The 22989-nt window shown below is 36.5% G+C and overlaps 1 protein-coding gene across 5 annotated transcripts in view; it reads left to right on the top strand.

Annotated features, from left to right (window-relative positions):
* The window catches only part of LOC122010200 (insulin-degrading enzyme-like 1, peroxisomal), a 64308-nt gene that overhangs the window by 17051 nt on the left and 24268 nt on the right, over positions 1-22989 (top strand). For 2 of the 5 annotated variants that reach the window (XM_042566647.1, XM_042566652.1), the window contains 12 exons: positions 4623-4745; positions 4811-4923; positions 5057-5219; positions 7273-7365; positions 7509-7594; positions 8452-8538; positions 10408-10511; positions 11570-11672; positions 11783-11878; positions 11953-12145; positions 17001-17062; positions 19761-19838. In XM_042566647.1, coding sequence (XP_042422581.1) covers positions 4623-4745; positions 4811-4923; positions 5057-5219; positions 7273-7365; positions 7509-7594; positions 8452-8538; positions 10408-10511; positions 11570-11672; positions 11783-11878; positions 11953-12145; positions 17001-17062; positions 19761-19838 — 1301 coding nt within the window. The remainder of the gene's footprint in view (positions 1-4622; positions 4746-4810; positions 4924-5056; positions 5220-7272; positions 7366-7508; positions 7595-8451; positions 8539-10407; positions 10512-11569; positions 11673-11782; positions 11879-11952; positions 12146-17000; positions 17063-19760; positions 19839-22989) is intronic. The other 3 variants (XM_042566648.1, XM_042566649.1, XM_042566650.1) reach the window with 3 other exon arrangements.

The following is a 22989-nucleotide window of genomic DNA, read 5'->3' as shown; positions in this document are numbered from 1 at the left end:
TGGAAGACACTGGAGCATATGTATGGACGTCGACATGATATGCTGCGTACTTATCAGATCAGCAGTCAAATTTTTAAACTTGAACAAGGTTCTATGTCAGTCACCAACTATTTTGCTACTCTGAAGGGACTGTGGATGAGTTTGACTACTACCGGATGGAAGATTGGAGTTCCACTGATGATCATCAGAGATATTTAAAGCTTCTGGAAAAAGACAGAATTATTAAATTTTTAGATGGACTTACTGCAGAGTTTGAGAGTTTAAAAGGGCAAATTCTTGGTCTTGATCCTACTCCTTCTCTAGAACAGGTTTACTACAAAATTCTAAGTAAAGAAGGTAGAAAAAGGACCATGAACAACAAGGGGATTTCCACTGGAGGTCCTCCGATTGGGGAGACCTCTGTCTTTATTGGTTCTGCAAACAAGTTTCGGCCTGGGGGAACTAAAAGACAAGGGGACAGATTTTGTCGGCACTGCAAGAGAACTAATCATGATTCAGATTTCTGTTGGGAAAAATATCCAGAAAAGAAACCTGAAAAATTTAAGCACAATGCTAAGAAGGCTCCTAATAGTAGTAATATTGCTATCTAAAAGTTAGAAAGTGAAGAGACTATTGGTTCCTCTGTGTCCTCTATCACGGGATTGTCTTCTACTGATATTGTTAACCTCCAGCATCTTCTCTCTCAGCTTCAGGCTTCATCTTCGGCCTCTACTCCTGCAGATTCTACTCCATTTCAAGCGCACATAGGTATCCGTGGCCTGGGATTAAGTGTTACTGTCCCAGTTTTTACAGCCCTTGGGTTATTGATTCAGGAGCTACGGATCACATGACAAATGCTGCTAACTCCTTTATTTCTTATTCTTTATCCTCTGGGCAGGAGAAAGTGATCATTGCAGATGGAACCAAAGCCACTGTTGCTGGCAAAGGTTCCATAAAACTTATTGATCATTTTTTCCTATCCTCTGCACTTCACGTTCCTTCCGTCTCTATTAATTTACTTTCTGTTAGTAGCATTACTAAACAACTACACTGCTCCGTAACCTTTTTCCCTGATCATTGTGTCTTCCAGGATCTCGAGACCAAGCAGACGATTGGGACTGGCCGTGAAGTAGGGGGTCTTTATTATTACCAGCTTGAAACAACATCTGCTCTGAAATCTGCAGCCAAGTGTTTGGGAACTAAGCATCAAGAAATTCTTTTATGGCATTCTCGGTTGGGACATTTGTCTTTTCAGTCTTTGAAAATTTTATTCCCTAGTCTGTTCCTTTCTGTTTCTCTTCAGTCATTTCAATGTGAAATCTGTCAGTTATTCAAACATTGTAGAACACATTTTTTTGAGTCTTTAAAGAAGAGTTTGTCTCCATTTGATCTTGTTCATTCGGATGTGTGGGGGCCCTCTCTTGTGACTTCTTTGGATGACTATCGATATTTTCTATCTTTTATTGATGATTACACCCACTGTACATGGCTTTATTTGATGAAAACCAGGGAAGAAGTTCCTCGTCTCATTCAAAATTTTTGTAGAATGGTTGAAATCCAATTTAACTCAAAGGTGAAGATTCTTCGTTCTGACAATGCCCGTGAGTACTTTGCACAGTCTCTAAATACTTTTCTTGAAGACTCAAGAATTCTTCATGAGTCATCTTGTCCCTACACACCACAACAAAATGGAGTGGCCGAGAGAAAGAATTGTCATATTCTTGAAACAGCCCGTGCACTTTTATTTCAACGTCACTTACCCAAATATTTCTGGGCTGATGCTGTTCTTGCCGCTGCTTATCTCATCAATCGATTGCCATCTAAAGGTCTCGGGAACCGGTGTCCTCTCACTATTCTTCATCCTAGCGTAGAGTTGTTCTCCCTTACACCTCGGGTTTTTGGTTCACTTTGTTTTATACATGTTCTTGGTCCCAAATCTTCTAAACTTGATCCTCGTTCTATACGAGGAGTTTTTATAGGGTATTCCACTTGTCAGAAAGGCTACAAGTGCTTTAATCCTATTACTAGGACGAGATATATCTTGAAGGATGTTACTTTCTTTGAGTTTGAGTCTTTTTATTCTCCTCAGTCTCATCCTCAGGGGGAGAATATTACCTCTTCCTTTGTGCCTCAAGTGGTCGTTCCTCAAGTTCCTCAAGTGGTTTCTTCTCCTATTCCACTGGATGTCATAGAAAATAGAAAAGATGTCCCATCACTAGGAAAAGATGCTCCATCACTGGGAGCACAGTCTTCACCAGATATTATTACTTATAAACGACGAAGACACAAGCAAGACCCTACTATTGATCAGCTAGTTGAATCGGATGCTCTGGCTCCTGATCCTGTGAAGCAGTTATCCTCATCAGTTGAGCCAACCGCACCTCTAAATATGAACGAGCTGGACCTTCCGGTTGCTATTAGAAAAGGTGTCAGGTCATGTACTCAACATCCTATCTCCAACCATGTTTCATACTCTCGTTTGTCTCCTTCATATCATGCATTTGTTTCACAATTATCAAACCATGCTATACCTTCTTCCTATTATTAAGCTGTAAGGGATTCAAGGTGGCAGGAAGCAATGAACGAAGAAATGGAGGCTCTTAACAGAAATGGTAATTGGGAATTAGTTGATCCCCCAAAGGGGAAGAACTTGGTTGGTTCTAAATGGGTCTATGCTATCAAGTATAACTCAGAGGGTAAAGTGATTAGATATAAAGCCAGACTTGTTGCCAAGGGATTCACCCAAACATATGGGGTAGATTACTTGGAAACTTTCGCACCAGTTGCAAAGCTGAACTCGGTTAGGGTAATTCTTTCTCTTGCTGCTCAATATGATTGACCTCTATTTCAGTTAGATGTTAAAAATGCCTTCTTGAATGGTGACCTTTATGAAGAAGTATACATGTTGCCACCGCCTGAAATTGAAACAAAAGGAAAGGTTTGCAAGCTAAGAAAAGCTTTGTATGGGCTTAAACAATCTCCCAGAGCATGGTTTGATAGGTTTTGCAAAGTCATGATATTGTTTGGTTTTAAACAAGGGAATGCTGATCATACACTCTTTATATAAAGGAAAAAGGACAGCACTACCATTCTTTTGGTTTATGTTGATGATATGATAGTTACAGGGGATGATGAGGTAGAAATTCAGGCTCTTAAGTCCAAGTTAACATCAAAATTTGAAATTAAAGACCTTGGATCATTGAAGTACTTCCTGGTATTGAAGTCGCTCGATCAAAGAAAGGAATCTATGTATGTCAGAGAAAATATGTGTTGGACTTACTCAAGGAGACAGGGAAGTTGGGTTCTCGGCCAGCGTCTACTCCTATAGAAGTAAATCATGATCTTACTAGTTCTAGTGGGGAAGATCTTACAAGTCTGGAAAAGGGAACGTATCAAAGGCTGGTTGGAAAATTACTCTATTTATCTATGACTAGGCCTGACATCACCTATGCTGTTAGTATGGTAAGCCAGTACATGCATGCTCCTAAAACTATCCACATGAAGGCTGTTGACAGGATTCTAAGGTACTTAAAATCATGTCCTGGAAAAGGCTTGCTGTTTAAAGGAGGTGGTGATCTGAAGGTGGAATGCTATTCTGATGCAGACTGGGCTGGTTCTCGAGATGATAGAAGGTCTACTTCTGGCTATTGCACTTTTTTGGGAGGAAACTTGGTAACTTGGAGGAGTAAGAAACAAAATGTTTGTGCACGGTCTAGTGCTAAAGCTGAATATCGAGCCATGGCACATGGTCTTGCAGAGATGTTGTGGCTGAGTTTTCTGTTGACAGACATAGGATTAAAGGTTGAATTACCTCTCAGGTTGTATTACGACAACAAGGCAGCAATCAATATTGCAAATAATCCAGTACAACATGACCGGACTAAACACATTGAGATTGACCGTCACTTTATTCAGGAGAGACTTGATTCTGGAGAGCTATGTCTGCCTTATGTTAAGTCTGAGGATCAACTTGCTGATATGTTTACAAAAGCTATACCCCAAGTTGTGTTTGACTCTTCTCTTAACAAGTTAAACATGTTTGATATATATGTTCAACTTGAGGGGGAGTGTTGTGAGAAGCAAGGGTAGATAAGTCTTTTTATCTTTTGTTAATAAGTTGATGCTTAGGGTTGTGTGGCTATATGCGCATATGTAATTCTCCTGAAATATGATGAATATTAAAAAACTCTTTATTCCAACAGTTCAAATTGTACGTGTTGCTAAATAAATATGTCGAAAAGTTGTCATCATAGATTACTTACTGGCTTTGGTATGCCCTACAGGATAAAGAATAAATCACAAGCGTTTAAAAGGTTATAGTTAGGGCACATAATAAAATAAAGTACCCTACAAGATATGCCAAAGTCAATGGGTAATACTTGATGGCTACATTTTGATATTTATTTAGAAACTAGTGAAATTTGGTTAGCTTAACTTTCTTGATTATGAATTTAATTGTTCTAGCAGCTGGAATGTAGGAAATTATACTTGAGTTGCAGGAAGAGTCATCGGATTAACAACAATAAATATATAAAATTTCCCAATAAATTTCCAATTACTTGCAATAGTGAACTAGTAATTTAGCCAAAAGCATGAAACTGCAATGATTTGTTATGTTTGCTCAAAGAGGAATAATGTAACAGGCAATTGGAACACGTTGGAGGTTCAACCAAAATTGAATGGCTTGGATACAAGGCTTGAACTTCTTAAATTTTACAAGAAGAATTATTCTGCAAATCTGATGCACCTTGTTGTTTATGCAAGAGGTTGGAATTACAATTTTGTTTCTGTATTTGTTTTTTATTTTATCTAATCAACTCAAGTATGTTAGAGGGTCTTGATGCCATCCAAAGCCTGGTTGAACAGAAGTTTTGTGATATTCAAAACAGTGGACAAAATTACTCCTATTTCCCTGGTCAGCCTTGCTCGTCTGAACATCTGCAGGTACACTAAAGTCAGCGTGCAACTCATCCAGGATGAATACTTTACATAAAGATGATGCTTGTTGCAATAATTTTAGAAATAATACTGAATTTCTAAATTGTTATCTTTGGTCTTCAATTGCTTTATTATGCAGATTCTTGTAAAGGCGGTTAGGATAAAGCAAGGACACAAACTTAGGGTCGTTTGGCCAATTGCACCTAGCATTCGGAACTATAAAGAAGGTCCTTGCAGGTACTTAAGTCATCTTATTGGACATGAAGGAGAAGGATCTGTCTTTTTCGTTCTGAAGCAATTAGGTAATTTTAACTTATGATTGTGCCATCCTATTCATTTACTTTCTTCATATGGTCTTTTCTATTGACTTTTCAAGCCCAGCCTTAATTAGTCATCATTCTCAAATATGACAGGAATAGTTGACTAATAGGTTGTAGGAAATAAAATCAAATATAATGAGTGTCGTAAAAATTATCCTAGTACAAAATTAGCTAGATCTAACCTCATTGGAAACTTGCTTTAATTGGGCACTCTAGAAGGAAAAATGAGAGACTGAGTGAAACAAGAAAGAATGATGAGAGGTTGGTTGCGTGGAGGAAGTCATTGAAGTTGCATTCTTCTCATGCCTTGTATTCCTCTTGTCCGTTGCTCCAGCTGGAGTACAAGTATTTGACACATATTTAGATTTAGCTCAAGGATATAAATATCAGTATGTTTAAATTTACAAGCATGAACTCTTGCAATGAGATTGAACAGTTAGCTGTCATATCACACATTTTGAGTGATACATGGATATTTAGTTGTCTTTATTGGGCTAGATTGGTGAGGAGGGTCATTAAAGGCAAGCAACAAGTAGCATGATCTCCAAGGGCAACTCTGAGCTCTTCCTCTTCCTCTAAGTCACCTCTTTCTGGAAAGGATTTCACTTTCCAATTGCCTCCTCAGTCCTCTCTCAATGTCATAGGTCATGAGCACAAAAGAGAAGTCATGATGAACATTGATTTGAGCACCTCTTTGTTGCCTTCTAGGGTCCAAATGAGATCCCTCCCTCATATATATCTTTGTGCTTGATGGATTTGTTAAGTTAACGAGTTATAGTTAACAAAACCTATTGGTATAAGTGGGCTTCTCTCGATGTCATAGGCCATGATCACAGAAGAGCAGACATGATCACCATTGATTTGAGCACCTCTTAGCTGCCTCTAGGATCCGAATGAGACCCCTCCCTCCTATGTCTTTATTCTTAATGGATTAGTTATGTTTACATGATGAAGTTAATAAATCCTAATGGTATAAATGAATTCTGGTTCTTGTTGATAGATGAATGGTTTCTGCAGGAGTGCTGATTCCTGTTGTTCAACAAGGAGCAATTCTTAGAGGAATTACATATTCCTCTTTTTCTTGCTTCATTGCCTCCTCCACACCACTCTAGCAGTTTGACATGGCGGATCTCTTGCAATCTGTTTTGTCTGTTGGCATAGGTTGACCTCTATACAGAGCTCTTCCTGTCAGAGATCAAAACTATTATGAAACTGATATTTTAAATTGTGATATGGGATTTAAACAATCACAATCATCAAGTGAGAGCATAGGGTACTTAATTGGATACTTAATATTTCTATTGATCACGTGTAAAAAATTCTAGAAATAGTTGCCAGACACTCGGATTCATATCCATTTTAGATACTTGTACACAAGTTTGAGGAATATAGGTATCCTCGATTGACCCATGGAGGGCGTCTATGCCACTTAAACCTTTGGGCCTGAGCTCAGGTGTGGCCAATTTGAGACACCTACCTCGTCACCCCACCCACTATGAAACTAGGCAATAGTTGGCTTGCAAATCCATTGCCACCAAGAAGCTTGTTCGTCAAGACAACCTCAGCGATCACGATCACACACCATCTTGCTGGCCACCATAACATTATGGAGCTTAAAGGGCTTATGAAGACCAACAATTGATCAAACTTGTGATAGAGCTCTATGAAAGTGAGGAGCTCTTTTACTGAGGTGGGTAGAGGAAGCCATGCAGTAGAGTGGGGAATAAAAAAGCCATCCGTGGGATGGCCGTCTGTCGCATATAATAGAAACCCAAGTGACTCTTCAACTTCTAGTAAAAATATATTGTGATTATATAAAATTATAAACATTTAATAGGTGAACCACATGGGTCATGATCGCCAATCATAAAAATTCTTGTTAAATTTTGAATTATCAGTATTGATGGAAGTACTAGCTGGTCTTATCTTACCACCAGACAACAAACATCTAAGAAGATTGTGCGCATTGCAGTATAATTTAGTTTCTTTTTCATGTTTCTTTGCATATGTAATTTTTCTTCTTATGACTCTGCAGGATGGGCATTAAGTTTGGAAGCTGGGGAAGGGGATTGGAGTTTAGAATTTTCCTTTTTCAGTGTTTCTATTGAACTCACTGATAAAGGTCATGGTTAGTTTAGATTGTCATACTTCATTTTCCTGTAAACACACTCCATTAGATTCCTATTTAACTATAGTATTTCCATTTTTTGTGGAACCCTATAATTATTCACTGCATATTGTGTTTACCATTTTCTCATTTTGTTTATTCAGAGCATATTGAAGATATTGTTGGGATATTATTCAGATATATTGATCTTCTGCAGAATTCTGGAGTAAATAAATGGATTTTTGATGAGGTAACTGGGTGATTTGATATTATAAAATGATCAAACCTCTGTTATTGTCTTGTCACTTCTTGACATAACTGTGACATATCTGTCGCATATATGCTCACAAATGTGGAATGGGGAAGGCAAAATTTCATTAAAAAAATGCTTTAGTTATTTATCTAGATTGAGAATGGAGGCCAACTCTTAAAAGCTATTGATTAGTCATTCTACAATTATTTCTGCTCTTCAACTGAATCACTAAAACAGAATGGAAAATTGTGGGCATAAAGGCCTTCATAACTGTTCCAGGGGCGGATCTAGGATTTTAAGTTTTAATAATGACCTCTCCGAACCTTAAAGATGCATAATGTATATTTAGTTGAAATGTGAAACATAAAGGAGAAAATAAATTAAAATTTAGTCCTCCAATTCTAACTCGAGAGGTGTTTTAATAGAAAAATAAAACTTTCCATCAGACCAACTATAGATATTTGTTTTTGAATGGGCCAATATTGCGCATTTCTTTTCTTTCTTATATTTGAATTGATATAATCTAACTTAAATATAAACATTCTTATAATTCACAGCTCTGTGCGAGTGAAGGGCCTTGTCTTATTAGTTTGAATTTGTTGTACAGCGTTCTTTATCGTTCCACCATTCTTTCAGATTCCACAATAATCAGGCAGGAAACAGATTAACTTTCTTGTCGTTATGTTAGTCTCCAGTTGTTCTAATTTGAATATCTTAAATGTCCATTTTGCTATTTGGCTAAAAAGATAATAAACCAGAAAGGAGTGATATGCTACTGAATATTGTTTTGCATATTAACATCTTTATTGTAGACCTTTTGTAATTAATTCTGACTTGTCCCCTTTATCTGAAAGCTTGTGGCAATCAGTGAAACACAGTTTCACTATCAAGACAAGATCTCCCCATGCCGTTATGTTGTGAATATCGCATCAAACATTCAGGTGAACTGAAAAAACTAATTTTCAAGACTATGCCACCTCTATAGTTTTCTGAATTTAAAATCTTTGGAATTGGAACATTTATATTCTGTTTTATAAATTCAAAGGTGTTGTCTATATAGAATTGTTCCCTTATGGTAACCAGACATACTTGTGTTTTATGTGGGACTCGGACTTGATCTATCTGGTCCTAGCAATCTGAAATGGTTCTTATGTGTTGCATGTGACAATCAATTTAGATGATTTAATACCTTGCTATTCTATGCATAACCTTGGTTTGTTAGGTATCACTCTTTTTGATTTGTTGGATTGCCACTGGATGACATCATAAGAAAGGCTATATAAAATTTTAGGTGACAGACCGTACTCACTGTCCTCTTCCAATATGCCTGCCAAACTTTTCAGGATCAATTGATTATGATCCAAACCAATCAAGTTGATGGCCTCACACCTCAGCGCAACTGGTTGCTGAAAAAATGGAAATGGATGGTCAACTTGCTCTATTCAACTTTAATATGCAGAAATTAGAATTGACAGACTCAAAATTGTTCATCATCATCAGTTTTCTATACTAGTGTTTAAAATACTGTGCTGAACTGGTCGAAACGGCCGAAACATCTTGTTCTGCCCTCCGACCGACACTGGCACGACCCCAGCACTAGGCCTCGAGACAGCTAGGAGGTGTCGTGCGACCCCGCAACAGCAGTAGAGGGGTCGCATTGCCCCTCCACGGTCGTCGCAGAGGCGTCGTGCGACCCTAAAGCCACCGCGGAGAGGTCCCGCAACCACGTGACCACTGCGGAATGGTCGCGTGACCCCACGGCACCCCGGAGGAGTCACGCAACCCTCTCGGCCGCCGTTGAGGGGTCGTGCAACCCGTGGCAGCGCCGAAGTCATGCGAGCTTGAGAGTGGTGTCGGATTTCGGATTTTTTTAATTAAAACTTAGGTTAATTATTTTAGTCAACTCTTAGCTATGATGGTGATAATCTAAAGAGGCTTTATTAAACTCTAATAAAATTATCTAATTAATTTTATATTTTATTTATTTTAATTTATCGTGCACCGGACTACCTTTTTTTTTAATTTAAAAATTATAATAGTTTTTTTATTTATTTATCTATTTTCATGTCTTTTCCTGCTTTAAAAGATTATTTTTATAGTGTTTTTTTAATATTTATGTTAAATATTTTATTTTTAAATTAATACATTTTATATTTTAAAAATACATAAACTATATTGGCACGGCATGATATGGTACCGAAACCGTACCGTTCTAGTCTAGAAACGAAATCTCGGCACGGATCGAAATTTTAAACCTTATTCTATACTTCAGTAACCTAATTGATTTGCAACTCATCACGGGTCAAAATCTTTCTGATACTAAAAATTAATTTTGAAGTCTCTTTCCTGTTTTCTAATCAGATGTGGCTGCTCCCTTCCATCTCTATAAGACAATAAATGGTAAATAAGAAACAATAATCGAGATTGAAAATAGAGATTGAAGAACTTGCATTTTGTATTCTTTTTGTTCTTATCTGTTTGAACATCCCTGGATCCAATCAGCAGTGGTAGAGAGTCCTCTTCACCCAAGCGTCTGAAGTCACTTCCACCCTTTGCTTCCTTGCTTTCAAAAAAGGAGAAGTTCTCGTCGGACTGCATTGTTTCACTGGCACCTTTAACCCCAATCAAAAGGGATGGAGTGGTATGGGTTCGGGACGGGAAATGAAAGGGCAGAAATGATTTTTTTTTGTTTGCTTCCCTTTGTATTGTCGAAAATCGAAATAATCCTAAACTATCTGTTTCGATCTTGTGAAAGTATAGATAAAGAATCTGATCTCTCTCTCTCTCTCTCTTTTTTATGTTCACTTTAGAATTTTCCACCTGAAGATTGGCTTGTCAGATGGTCATTGCCTTCAAATTTTGTTCCAAGTACAATTCAGACGATATTGGATGAACTGACCCCAGAAAATATCAGGTGAACTTTTAACATATGAGTTCAATAGTTTTTCATCATTCCAATGCTGCTATAAGTTTTTTTGGCTTACATCATTCTTGTTAGATGTCTCACTTAAAATTTTGCAGATTAAATTTACATGTCATCTGTTGCTATCGAATTATTTTATACTTCTCATTTAGCCAAAAAAAATTGTAGTTTGATTAATGCCATATACTTTATAATTTAATTTAGCCAAAAAGTTTGTATTTTAGAATTTACAAGTAGTACAACAATTTTTCTCTACTCTTGTAGAAATATTAGTTTTATATAATTGCTGCTTGTTCTTTCACTAAATTTCACAAACTATTTCTTTGACAGTGATTGCTGGGTGGACACATATATTTGATCAATAGAATAATTTTTGTAAGCTTTTAGTTATTAGGTTTTGGCAATGTATTCTATGTAAGCTTTTTGGCTAATGTCACTCCCCAAGTTCAGATGAAAATAAATTGAGTATTGCATTAGAACTTGATGGTTGTCGTAAAAAGTGTCTACACCGTATGAGCATCAGCATAGTTTTTAATCATATTTAGACGGCGAAAGGAAAGCATTTATAGCGTATAGGATTATGGTATAACCTGTCATATTTTATATTTTATAGATTATAATGTTAGTCATGAAACATCATTTAAAATAATAATGTAGTAAAGTCTATGATGAATTTGCTGAGATACTAGACAAGCCAAAATTAATACTTTTACTATCCAGAAGCAACTGAGTATACCAAAGAGAAGCTAGATGATATCGTATGCACATTTTCAAAGATGATCACATGTTATGTTCTATAGTTAGACAAGTTACAATGGTAGAGGAAGACCGAAGGAAACTCTAATTCACATACTGTGATATGATTTAAGAAATTTGAGCGGTATAGCTATTCATAGAGAGCAATGGTGGGATAAGATTCACATGGCCAACTTAGATAATTTGGACTAATACGGTTGTTGAACTATGATTATAAGTTATTCTGTTGCTTAAATGTGTGATGTCAAAATTAGAATAATTAGCATTCAGCTAATGCTAGGTATTCATTTCAGAATGTTCTGGGAGTCTAAAAACTTTGAAGGATGTACAGACTTAGTTGAGCCTTGGTATGGCACTTCTTACAGTGTTGAAAAAGTCCCAGTTTCTATAATCAAGGTTCAATTCAGTGACTAATTTGACAACTTTTCCATTGTTTGCACCTTTCTTTTTCTTTCCATTTATTGGACTGTAAATATGAGCTAATTCAATTTAAGACATTTTCTTAGCAATGGATAGCAAAAGCTCCTGAAGTTGATTTGCATCTTCCAAAACAAAATGTATTCATTCCATCAGATTTGACAATAAAAAATGCTCAGGAGAAGGTACAGCACCATAACCTCAATAACCTTTTAGTAAATCATTTGTCAGTTTAGCAATAACATATTATGTTCCTTAGCAGGTTAAGTACCCCATTCTCTTAAGGACATCAAGTTTCTCAAGATTGTGGTATAAACCTGATACGATGTTCTCAATGCCTAAAGCTTACATCAAAGTTGAATTTAATTGCCCACAGTCGATCGTTTCTCCAGAAGCTGAAGTTCTTACTTATATTTTTACAAAATTACTAATTGATTATCTAAATGAGTACGGTAAGCACCTATTCGACACATAATTCTGTATACACGTGTACACAAAAATATTTGGCTCTTACAATTATTATTCACCATATATCTTGCTTGATGTTGCATTTTTCGTGTTTCTTTATCCCGTGAAGGCATTGCTATTCTAGCAAAGTACCAAGAAAATTGACACTAGGAGCTTGTGGACCATTATATGCATCCATGATTTGACATGTACTTTTGCTTTGATGTTTACAAGGTTATTGACTGTTTATTGCTTTGTACGCATTTCACTTTTGATGAAGTTTAAGGGTTGTGGTTATTTAGTGTTGTACGTTTTACGTTTTAAGTCTTTGGTACTGGGCAACTAATTATCTTCTTCTGGGCTGTGCAAAATAACCGACAAACCGAAAACCGGACCGAAACCGGTAATTTACTGGTTCCGGTTAACCGGTTAACCGGTTTTAATCGGTTAACCGGTTAACCGATTAACCGGTTAACCGGTTAACCGGTTCGATTTCCGGTTTAAGATTTTTCAAACCGGTTTAACCGGTAAACCGGTTAATCTAAGCTAGTAAAACCAGCTTTGTTGCAGGCCTCCTCAAGAAGTTGAACATGAGCAGGTCCCTCTGGGCAGAAAGCAACTGCAGCTCCTCCACTGTCTGTAAATTTACAAGCTGCCCCAACACTCCAAGCCACCTCGATCATCTTAATGTTGAGAGAACCGAGTGCATCATCTCCAAACATTTGCCTGTTACAAAGAACAGAAAGAAAAGGAGATAAGATAAAGTCAAATGATGTAGCAACATTCTCAAGTCTTCTTCTACTAACTCATGAGGAAGGCAAGAGGGTTACTAAGGATGATAAGTCACATTTGAAATTATTTCACAATGAAAAATGCAGAGTTCAACAGCCAGTAATGCCTTGTGTTACTAGGCTTACCGGTTTTTGATTGGAACCGGTTAACCAACCGGAACCGGTTCAACCGAAACCGGTAGAACCGGTAATAATACCGGTCGGTTAACCGGTTGTCAATAAAATGCGGTTAACCGGAATTAACCGGAACCGATAAACCGGTAAACCGATAAACCGACCGGTTGAACAGGCCTGCTTCTTGATAAGGTTTTGACTATGATTAAAAACTGAAAAATTAAAGATTAGGATGCCTTCAAATGTTTAGTTAAGGTTGTAGCTCATATGTATCAATCTAACTGATTGCGAGAAAATTTGCCACATGTCTAAAGTTGGAATAGGTAAGAATCATAAGATACATATCATTATTGTAGAAAAATTGAATTTTGATAGTCAACTTTGCATTAGCCAAATTCAGATACCAAAAGTTAAAAGATTCTTTTAGGTAACCATTTTAACTAAAAATTGTTTGCATACTGCACCAGGTAATTTGGATGGTATTTGGTTTCTTTCACTTGTAGCTTGTTTTCTCTGTTAAAATTATAATTTCAATTCATATATTCCCAAAATTTTGGTATGACATTGTTTCCATGATATTAGGAGTGTTATATGCAACTCTTCTCCAGAGTTCTATAAGATAAACAAGATAGATAAATGAATCCTATGGGAAATAACGAGTAATCTCATAAAGTTTTTGTTTAAGTGATCCAATATTTCTTCTTTTTGAATGGAGAAAAATCTAGCACCTACTTGTTTCTCAATGCTTTTTTAGCAAGAAATTAGAGTTAATTAATTAATAATTTTTATGGAGTCAAATCTTTTCCCTCTGCTTGTATTCATGAAGTAATAGAGCAGCCCAATTAGTGAATTTTTACTAATCAACCTATTGAATTGTATATGTTGAACATTAATGCGTAAGTAGATAGGTATCCAGGGCCTTATGTGGACAACTATCTGAAGGTTTGATTGAGTATTGGAAGATTCTGTATCATAGTAGTTATAGTATCTAAATTATGTACTCTAGTGATTGCATTGAATTGTTGCAACTTGCAAAAATGCATTCTGCATATTTCAACTTCTTCCATGGGATACAATAGTAGGCCTGTCATGGGCCTCATGGCTTTACCAATATAGAGTGGTCAAGCTTAGGAGTTAGCTGGACATTTAATAAGGTTTTACTATTGTTATTGGAGACTGTTGATGTATTACATGTGGCAAAAGGCGATTCGCTTGCCCCCAGCCCTCCCGCCAACCCTTCCCTAGGCCAACTCGGAGAAGGTAAATTACGGGTGACTACTAGCCATTAGTGCAAGTGGTCAAGGCACGGGGGAGGACATGCTCGAACGTGCCGAGTTTCGACCCCAAGACCTCATGTGGCAACACCCCATCCTCAACCACCGCACCGCCCCAGGGGGACGTTGTTGATGTATTACAGAACATATACTTAATAGATAAATGGATCTGAACTTTTTAAAATTGAATAGACAAGGTTTTGAAGTACCAATTTAACTGGAATTCTAATTTATAAACTATTGTAAATTTGTTCTTTGACAAACTACTCAAGTAAAATGGCAACTTCTTATTTTTGAATATTCAGCACTCCATGTCAATTCATCACTATGTTAGATGATTTTGTTCTAACAAGATAAACTTGCATTATATTTTGAACTTCTTGAATGTATAATTGTCTGTTCTTTATACACTGCAGAATTTTTTGTATAGTAGTAATCATGTCAATATATTGTGGAATGAAAGATGAACATGGATTACGTATCGAGATTTCCATTCCTTCCTCTGGTGAAGTTGGTGTCAAAAATATGAATGTGACACTCTCAGAGAACAGTTGTGGAGGCTCTAGATAAAATGATAGGTCTCAAGACTTTTCGTATGGGTCACATATGAGATTTTGAGTTAACATAAAAAAAATTTGGGAAGTATGGATCCCATTAACTTGGACTAAAGTATTTTTATATCTTTTTAGCGAGTTGTCTAGGCCTTTCAAGTGAACAAGTCAGTAGTTTTACTTTGGATGACATGTGACATATGGTATCCTAGCAGTCCTAGTCTTGAGCTTAGCAAGGTGATCCATGTTGAAAGGTTGTTTGGGATGGCAGAGCCATCATGGAGTCCCTTAGACCACTGATTAGGAATTTGGCCTTGAGGATATCAAGCTTCATTGGGGAGATTTTGACATCCAAATTTATTCCTGCATCGGAGGTTGTGGGGTGATGGAGTTTATAAGACCAAGATGAATTTTCTATCATTATCTTTAGTGTGAGGTTAAGCTTTGGCAAATAGCTCAGATCTATCAACTTAGTGGGACTTTTCCTGTCTATCTGTGACATATCTGATAGTAAGAAATTTGTAATGATCATTCCATTTTCTCATCTATTTGTGAAGAAATTGTGAAAGTTGGATCTGCTACATTGGATATTGCATTGTGAAGTATTACTCAATTGCATTGGCCAGGAGTTATCCATTAATATTGAGTTCACTATTAAAATTGCTTTTCTTTGGCACACTTTGTTATGAAATCTTTTCTCTAGTATAAGTTGGTTCCAGAGGAGTGTTAACTGAGTAATAGTAACAGTTTATGTACGGTTTTGTAGCACATTGATGACACTTCAAGTTCAACCTAGCTCCTCCACTAATCATTAATCATTCTTTGATTGCCATTTTTTGGAAGCTTTAACTGCTAATATGTAATGGCATATGTTAGGCACTTATCACAAAAAGGGGGTTTGTCTCATATTGAGGGTAGTGTATGATACTATAAGTTCTTTATAAATTTAGGAACAATTAGGTGTAGCTCCAATAGATTATAAATGAGAGAAAATAGGTTGAAATGGTATACATATGTTCAAAGATAACCAATGGATTCTATTGTTAGATGAGTTGAAGCTTTTAGAGTGGAATATCTAAGGGAGTAGGAAACTAAAAAATATACAATAAAAAAAGATGATTTAATTGATTTGAATATCAGTAGATAGTGCCTATAGTTTGAAATCTTATACCGTGCTAGGCGAAATGGTTGAAATGCCTCCTGTGTTGTTGTATTAATCGTGTTGATGAGTATCATTTTATGTTAGCAGTCAACATCCCTTAGCATGCTAAAATAAGGGATGCTAAAATTGAATGTTATTTTTCTTTTTATAATGTCTTCATTCAGGATAATGTCAAAATCGTAACATTCTAGATGGAAAACAAATATTAAAGTTAACTATATACTTGTCTTATCTTTTTCTTATCTCTTTTCTCCTTGCACGCCAATTTGTTACTAGCACTATACATCGAAATATTGACACCATACCAAAATAGTGTCGTTTTAATCAAAGGCTGAAATGTTGGCTTGGCTCGAGATTTTGCTAGTATCTAATATGGCATAGTCTGTCTTGACCCCAAAAATTAATGTGCCTCAACAGTGATCAATGGACTGATAAAATTAATGTGCCCAGCACCAAATAGTTGGGGCAAACATGGATTCATGATAATGTATGAGTTCTTTCTAAATTGAGGTAATACTGGGAATGGATATTGAACCCAAGCCAAATTGAGATCCCACAACATCTGCTACAGGAATTGCTGGGTTTTCCATGTTTGGGTAAAGGTTGTGCAAAACAGCTCAAGTCTATTTGATGTTATCTGGGATTTTAAACTCAATTTTGACTTATTTAATTCTTTTGATTTTTGGTAGTTTGATGTTTTTTATGGTTTTAGAAACTAATGCATTATATATTTGCTTATTGTAGGTCTTAACTTTTCCATTTGGCAGAATTTCTAGTTCATAATTTCACTTCAATGCACCTTAGCATATATAGTTCTTTCTAAAGTTATTTTTCTGTATATTTTTTTCTGTATATTTTTTTAGCATAGATAGTTCTCTCTAAAGTTATCTTTCTATATATTTTTGCTCGTTTGGATGAGCTCTATTAACTGTCTTCTTGCAATGCTATCTCTAATATGATGCTTTCAGCATACTATGCCAAAGTTGCTGGTCTTTACTATGCCATATACAACACTAGAATGGGATTTGAGGTAATTTATTCAACATTTGTTCTTAGTTATCTATGCTGTTTTATAATATTCTCTTATTTGCCACTTATTGAAGATGTATTTATTGTGCTCAGATAGTAGTACTTTTTATCTTAGCATTCTCATGAATGTGATATTAACTTTTTGGTACGTAATTTCTCATTGTCCAACACCTGTCAATAAACTACGGTCACACCATGGCCATAAAATTCCCTTTAGTTGTTCGGTACTCAATGATAACACAAGTTTCTAGTTCTTGTCCATTTGAAAAATTACTTTATTCTAATTCTAATAATTTCTTCGTCTCCTTGATAAATAATATAATCAATATATTTCTATATCTCTACTCATAGGAGTTTTATTTTCTTATTTTGTTTTATTTATATAAATGTTTGATTTTTTGTTGTTCATCTTAAATATGATTGGTAAGTTCATCTAGTGCTAATATTAATATGAAATTAAGAATTAGAACAAGCTCTTGATGTACAGTTCAGAGTGATATCTACTTTTGATTTCTACTTTATGTTTAGTTGTCAATTAGCTTAATTATAGTTTCCTAAGATAGATTCCTAGTTTTGTATATAAATATGCCTCACTCTTCAATAAAGGTTATGAATTCTTTTTATCTCAAATAACATGGTATCAGAGCATTAGAGATTCGAAATTAGGGTTCCATCTCTGTCGTAACCTTCATCAATTCGCCGTCCATCGGCTGCTGCGTCTTGGTCGATCTTCCTCATTCATAGTCGATTCTCTAATCATGGGGTTCACAACTTCTAGGAGGGGCGTGCCCGTACGCGCCGGTATCTTGTTGGTTTGAATCTTCCTTCGATTTCTTTTCTTCTTTGATTTCCTTTGGGATAAAGTCTTATGGTTGAGAATGTTGGGACCTTGACGTCCGTTAGAGGGGGGAGGGGGTGAATAGCGTCTCACCCAAAACGTCGCTTCCTACAATGGTTAGTGTGCACAACAGAAATACAAGATAAACACTAACAAAAGAAAGCAAACCTAACACGTTGTTTAACGTGGTTCGGAGATGAAGCTCCCACTCCACGGCTACAATCTCTATCCGTCGGTGGATGACTCCCCAGAAAACCTCCAACTAGCTCGAGTAGCTCCTTGAGGGTGGAGAAACCTCGCCACAAATTCGCACAAGCTCTTGATCACTCAAGAAGACTTTGGAGACTCTAATAGGGGTTAACCATCTCTATTTTCGTCAGCCTTGGTTAAGCACCCCGAACTCTATTAAATAGAGCTCGGGAGGAAAACACCTAGTGTTTTTCCCGCCACCAGTCGACTGGTACAACCATCAGTCGACTTTTCCTAAGTGAAATTCGACCGTTACAAGCCAACGGTCGGCTACTAGTCGATTGATGAAAACACCAGTCGACTGCTACAGTACTGATATAGTAATGCTACTACAGTATGCTACAGTAAAATCCTAATCCTAGGATTTAACTCCCGAGTACATTCACTCAGCACTCGTCCTTGCCCGACCAACCTAGACCTAGCCTTCTAGCCTCCTCCATCAGCCTTGCGTCCCTCGGATGTCTCCCCATCCTTCACGTCTTGCCTTCTGGAGATTCCATCGGCCTTGTCATTGTTGTCGGGTCTTCCTTTGCCTAGAGGTCGCGCCTCCGGGACTTCATCCATTGCCAAGTCACACTTGGACTTACGTTGTCAAGACTACATGCTTGGACTTACACTGCCAAGACTCATCCTTGGACTTTCCTCCTTTGCCAAGATCACACTTGGACTTTTCTTGTTGTACCTGTATCCTACACACTTACAATGCATATTAAATACAACAATAAACCTAACTTAAACCTTTGCCCAAACATCAAAACCTAGGGCACCTAGATTGCTCCAACAAAGAATAAGTCATATATTGACAGATGTAGTGCCTCTGATGTCTAAAATCACAGACTATAAGCTAAATGATTCGAACTATTTGGATTGGAGTAAGATTGTTCGTCTTTATCTATGAAGTGTTGATAATGATGGTCATTTGACTGATAATTCTCCTAAAGATGATTCGAAGCCGACATGGCTTAGAGAGGATGCTCGTTTGTTCCTTCAAGTTCGGAATTGTATTGATAGTGAGGTAATTGGTTTGATTGAATTTGTTAAAGAATTGATGGAGTATTTAGAGTTTTTATACTCTGGAAAAGGGAATCTCTCCTGCGAAGTCTTTTACCATGTGGAAAAACAAGATCAGCCTCTAATCAATTATTTTATGGCGTTCAAGAAGACATATGAGGAGCTTAACATGCTGCTACCCTCTAGCTCTAATGTGAAGGTTCAACGCTACCAACGAGAACAGATACTATTATGAGCTTCCTTGCTAGCCTATCTCCTAACTTTGAATCTTCTAAATCACAAGTTCTCTCTGGTTTTGAGGTCTTCTATTTACAAGATGTATTTAGTCGCGTTCTCCGTATAGAAAGTACCACACCCATTCTTCTTAGTGGTGCTTTGGTAAATCACAATACTAATTATGTACTTGGAAGATCAACTAGTCATAGTGGAAACAAAGAAACTCAAATGTCGAATTTTGGTGGTATTGTGTGCAACTATTGTTGTAAGCTAGGTCGTACAAAGTTTGAGTATAGAAAGCTTCAATACAAAAATAAGCAAAAGCACTTGGCCCATATTGCATGCACTAATGATGCCTCTTATAAATCAGTTTTTATCTTTGCAGATGAATTTGCCAAGTTCTCACAATATCAAGAATCACTCGAGTCTTCATCTTCCTTTATTATTGCTATTGTTGATTCAGGTAAACACAGCGCGTGCCTTGTTTCCTTATCCACTAAATGGGTCATTGATTCTAGTGTCATGGATCATATGACAGTAATTCTAGTCTCTTTTCTACTTTTCTGTCTAAAGCTAACACTCCTACCGTTACTTTAGCTGATGGGTCTCCATTTTGTTTTCGTGTGTCTGACACTTCTACCGTTACCTTTGCTTCCTTTGTCTGTTAGGATGTATACTAAAAGCCTAGCTTTTTGTATGAACATTTATTTTGAAATGAGAATCATATTGTTCAAATGTCTGCATTTAGTTAAATACAGTTGTCCATTTAATTTATATTGTAGATAACATGGTGTGTGGTGTCACACAGAAGATAATATTATCAGTTTCTTATAAATTATAAATAGTAGCTCACAACCAAGATGGATTGAGACAAACTATTGGAATGGTTGTAGTGTGATTTTGTATTAATTTATCTTGACTATAAAATTACACTAGTACACTATGTGTGTATTGAGTAGGATCATCTGAGGTTGTTCCTTTTATACTGACTACATAAAAGAACAAAACCTCTGTTATTATGGATGTGCGTACTCTTAATCCCGATATAATAACAAACACATATACTTAGTATTTATTTCTTTAATTTATCAAAGGGTGAGATTTATCCAGTTAAATCAATAGGCCTGATAAGTTGGGAAATAATATTATTTATATGGTGTGTTGTTGATTATAAAAGGAAACTGTGTCCTAGTGATCTAGGTTGATGATGTCCCCTTGAGGAGCTCATAAGGATTATCATGTAAACCCTGCAGGTGGACTTAGTCCGACATGATAATAAGGTTGAGTGGTACTACTCTTGGAGCTAGATGTTAATTAAGTGAGTTGTCAGTAACTCATTTAATTAACGGACATACGATATCTTAAACACAGGGAGACTAACGCACTCATGATAAGAAAGAAACCATATTGCAATATGAGATTGGTGTGGTAGTTCAATAATAACTCTTTAGTGGTATGAGTTATTATTGATGAACTTGAGTTGGTTGTTCGGGTCGAACACAGGAAGCTCAAGTCATCATGAGGCCAAAACCAATTCCTCCTCTCGATCCCTGTTGTAGCCTCTATAAAGCCTCGTATTCACCCGTTTTGATTTTGCTTCCTACCCAAGAAAGGGGCCGACCACATCCTTGCTTGGTGCCCAAGCAAGGGGCCGGCCAAGCCTTGCTTCCGACCCAAGCAAGGGGCTGGCCAAACCAAAAGGAAAAGAAAAGAAAAAAAAAAAAGAAAAAAAGGGAGATTTTTTCTCAACAGAATTAGAGATTTTTCTAAAAAGAATTACGTTGATTCTTTCTTAGAAATTTTCTAAAAAGAATTATATTAATTTTTTCTTAAGAAATTTTTCTAAAAAGAATTATGTTAATTCTTTTTTAGAGATTTTTCTAAAAAGAATTATGTTAATTCTTTCTTAGAAATTTTCTAAAAAGAATTATACTAATTCTTTCTTAAGAATTTTTTCAAAAAAGAATTATGTTAATTCTTTTCTAGAGATTTTTTCTAAACAAAAATCTATTACTTTTTCTCCTTTTTTATCTAAGGCAATGGGTTATAAAAGGAGAGGAGGATGTGCCACAACAATCAACAATTCAATTAAGAATTGATAAGTTTCTCTCCACAACTAAAAACCCTCTCCTTTCCTTTAAGGTCGGCACCCTATTCTTTCTTTTCTTGCCTCTAGGGTCGGCGCCCCACTTCTTTTCTTCTTCCCTTTTCTTCCCTCTAGGGTCGGCGCCCCATCTTCTCTTGGTGGCCGGAGCTTGGAGGAAAAGAAAACGAAGAGACGAAGCACCTTGGTGGCCAGCGGTTTGGAGGAGAAGAAGAAGGAGGCGGCGTTCTTTTCTTTGCATCCTTTGGTGGTAGGCGGCTTGGAAACAAAAAGGGTTCGGGTGTTTTTGTCTTGGTAGATCGTCGCCCACACGACGTCTAAGAAGAGGAGAGGAATACGGCAGAAGATCAAGAGGTCTCTGTCTACGAAGAAATGTACAACTAGTTATTTATTCCGCAGTACAACTAGTTTTGTTTTCGTTGTATGGATCCTGAAATACCAATACAAGAGGCTAGCGATTTCGTGTTTTCGTTTTTGTGCGTCGATTTGTATTTCGATCTTGTGCTTTGATTGAGGTCTCTGTAGTTAAATCTAAGGTTAATGTGAGAAGTTTAAATATTCAATTTCTTTGAAAGGTTTTGTGTAGGAAGTGGTGGATGATCCCATAACCAAGAAGGTCTTGTGCCTCGCCTACGACCTGGAAGTCGATCCTTGAAATAAATATTTAATCAACTTCTGTAATATGGTTTAACTTCAGAAGAACACAAGGGTTGAACTTGTAGCAAAAATGTTAAGTTTCGTTTCCAATCCAGGTTTAACTTTGAAGAACGAATTTGGAGTAAAAATATTAAGTTTCGTTTCCAATCCAAGTTTAACTTCTGAAGAGCACATGGGTTGCTAGGAAAAGTTCTGTGCTTGTATAAATTTTTATTGTACAGGGAATAGAACGGTATTCTAAGTAGCACCCAACACTGTCTTCTATCTTATATTTACCTAATTTGTCAAAATCATTGTTTATTTCATGATCTTTTAACGAAGAAGATTATTGGTAAAGGACATGAGTCTAGAGGTTTCTACATTCTTGACACAACGCTCCTAAAATCTTTTACTTGCTCGAGTGTTACTTCTCCTTTCGATGCTCATTGTAGGTTGGATCATCCATCTCTTCCTTTGCTCAAGAAGCTTTGTCTATAATATAGTAAGGTGTCTTCATTAGATTGTGAGTCATGTTAGTTTGCAAAATATCACCATCTTAGTTCGAGTCTTAGAGTAAATAATGTGTTACTATTCCTTTTGAATTATTTCATTATGATATTTAGGGTCCTTGTCCTATTTTGTCTAAACGTGGATTTAGGTATTTTATTATTTTTGTGAATAATTATTCTCTTGTGACGTAGTTATATTTAATGAAACATCGTTTTGAGTTATTCTCTGTTTGTGCATATTGTGCTGAGATTAAAAACTCAATTCAATGTGTCTATCTGTATTTTGCAAAGTGATAATGCCAAAGAATATACGTCCGGTTTATTCCAATCTTATATGGGTCAGGATGACATATTTTATCAAACCT

The sequence above is a fragment of the Zingiber officinale genome, chromosome 8A (genome assembly GCF_018446385.1).
Source record: "Zingiber officinale cultivar Zhangliang chromosome 8A, Zo_v1.1, whole genome shotgun sequence".
NCBI classification, from domain to species: Eukaryota; Viridiplantae; Streptophyta; class Magnoliopsida; order Zingiberales; family Zingiberaceae; genus Zingiber; species Zingiber officinale.
This window is presented reverse-complemented; position numbering and strand designations above follow the sequence as displayed.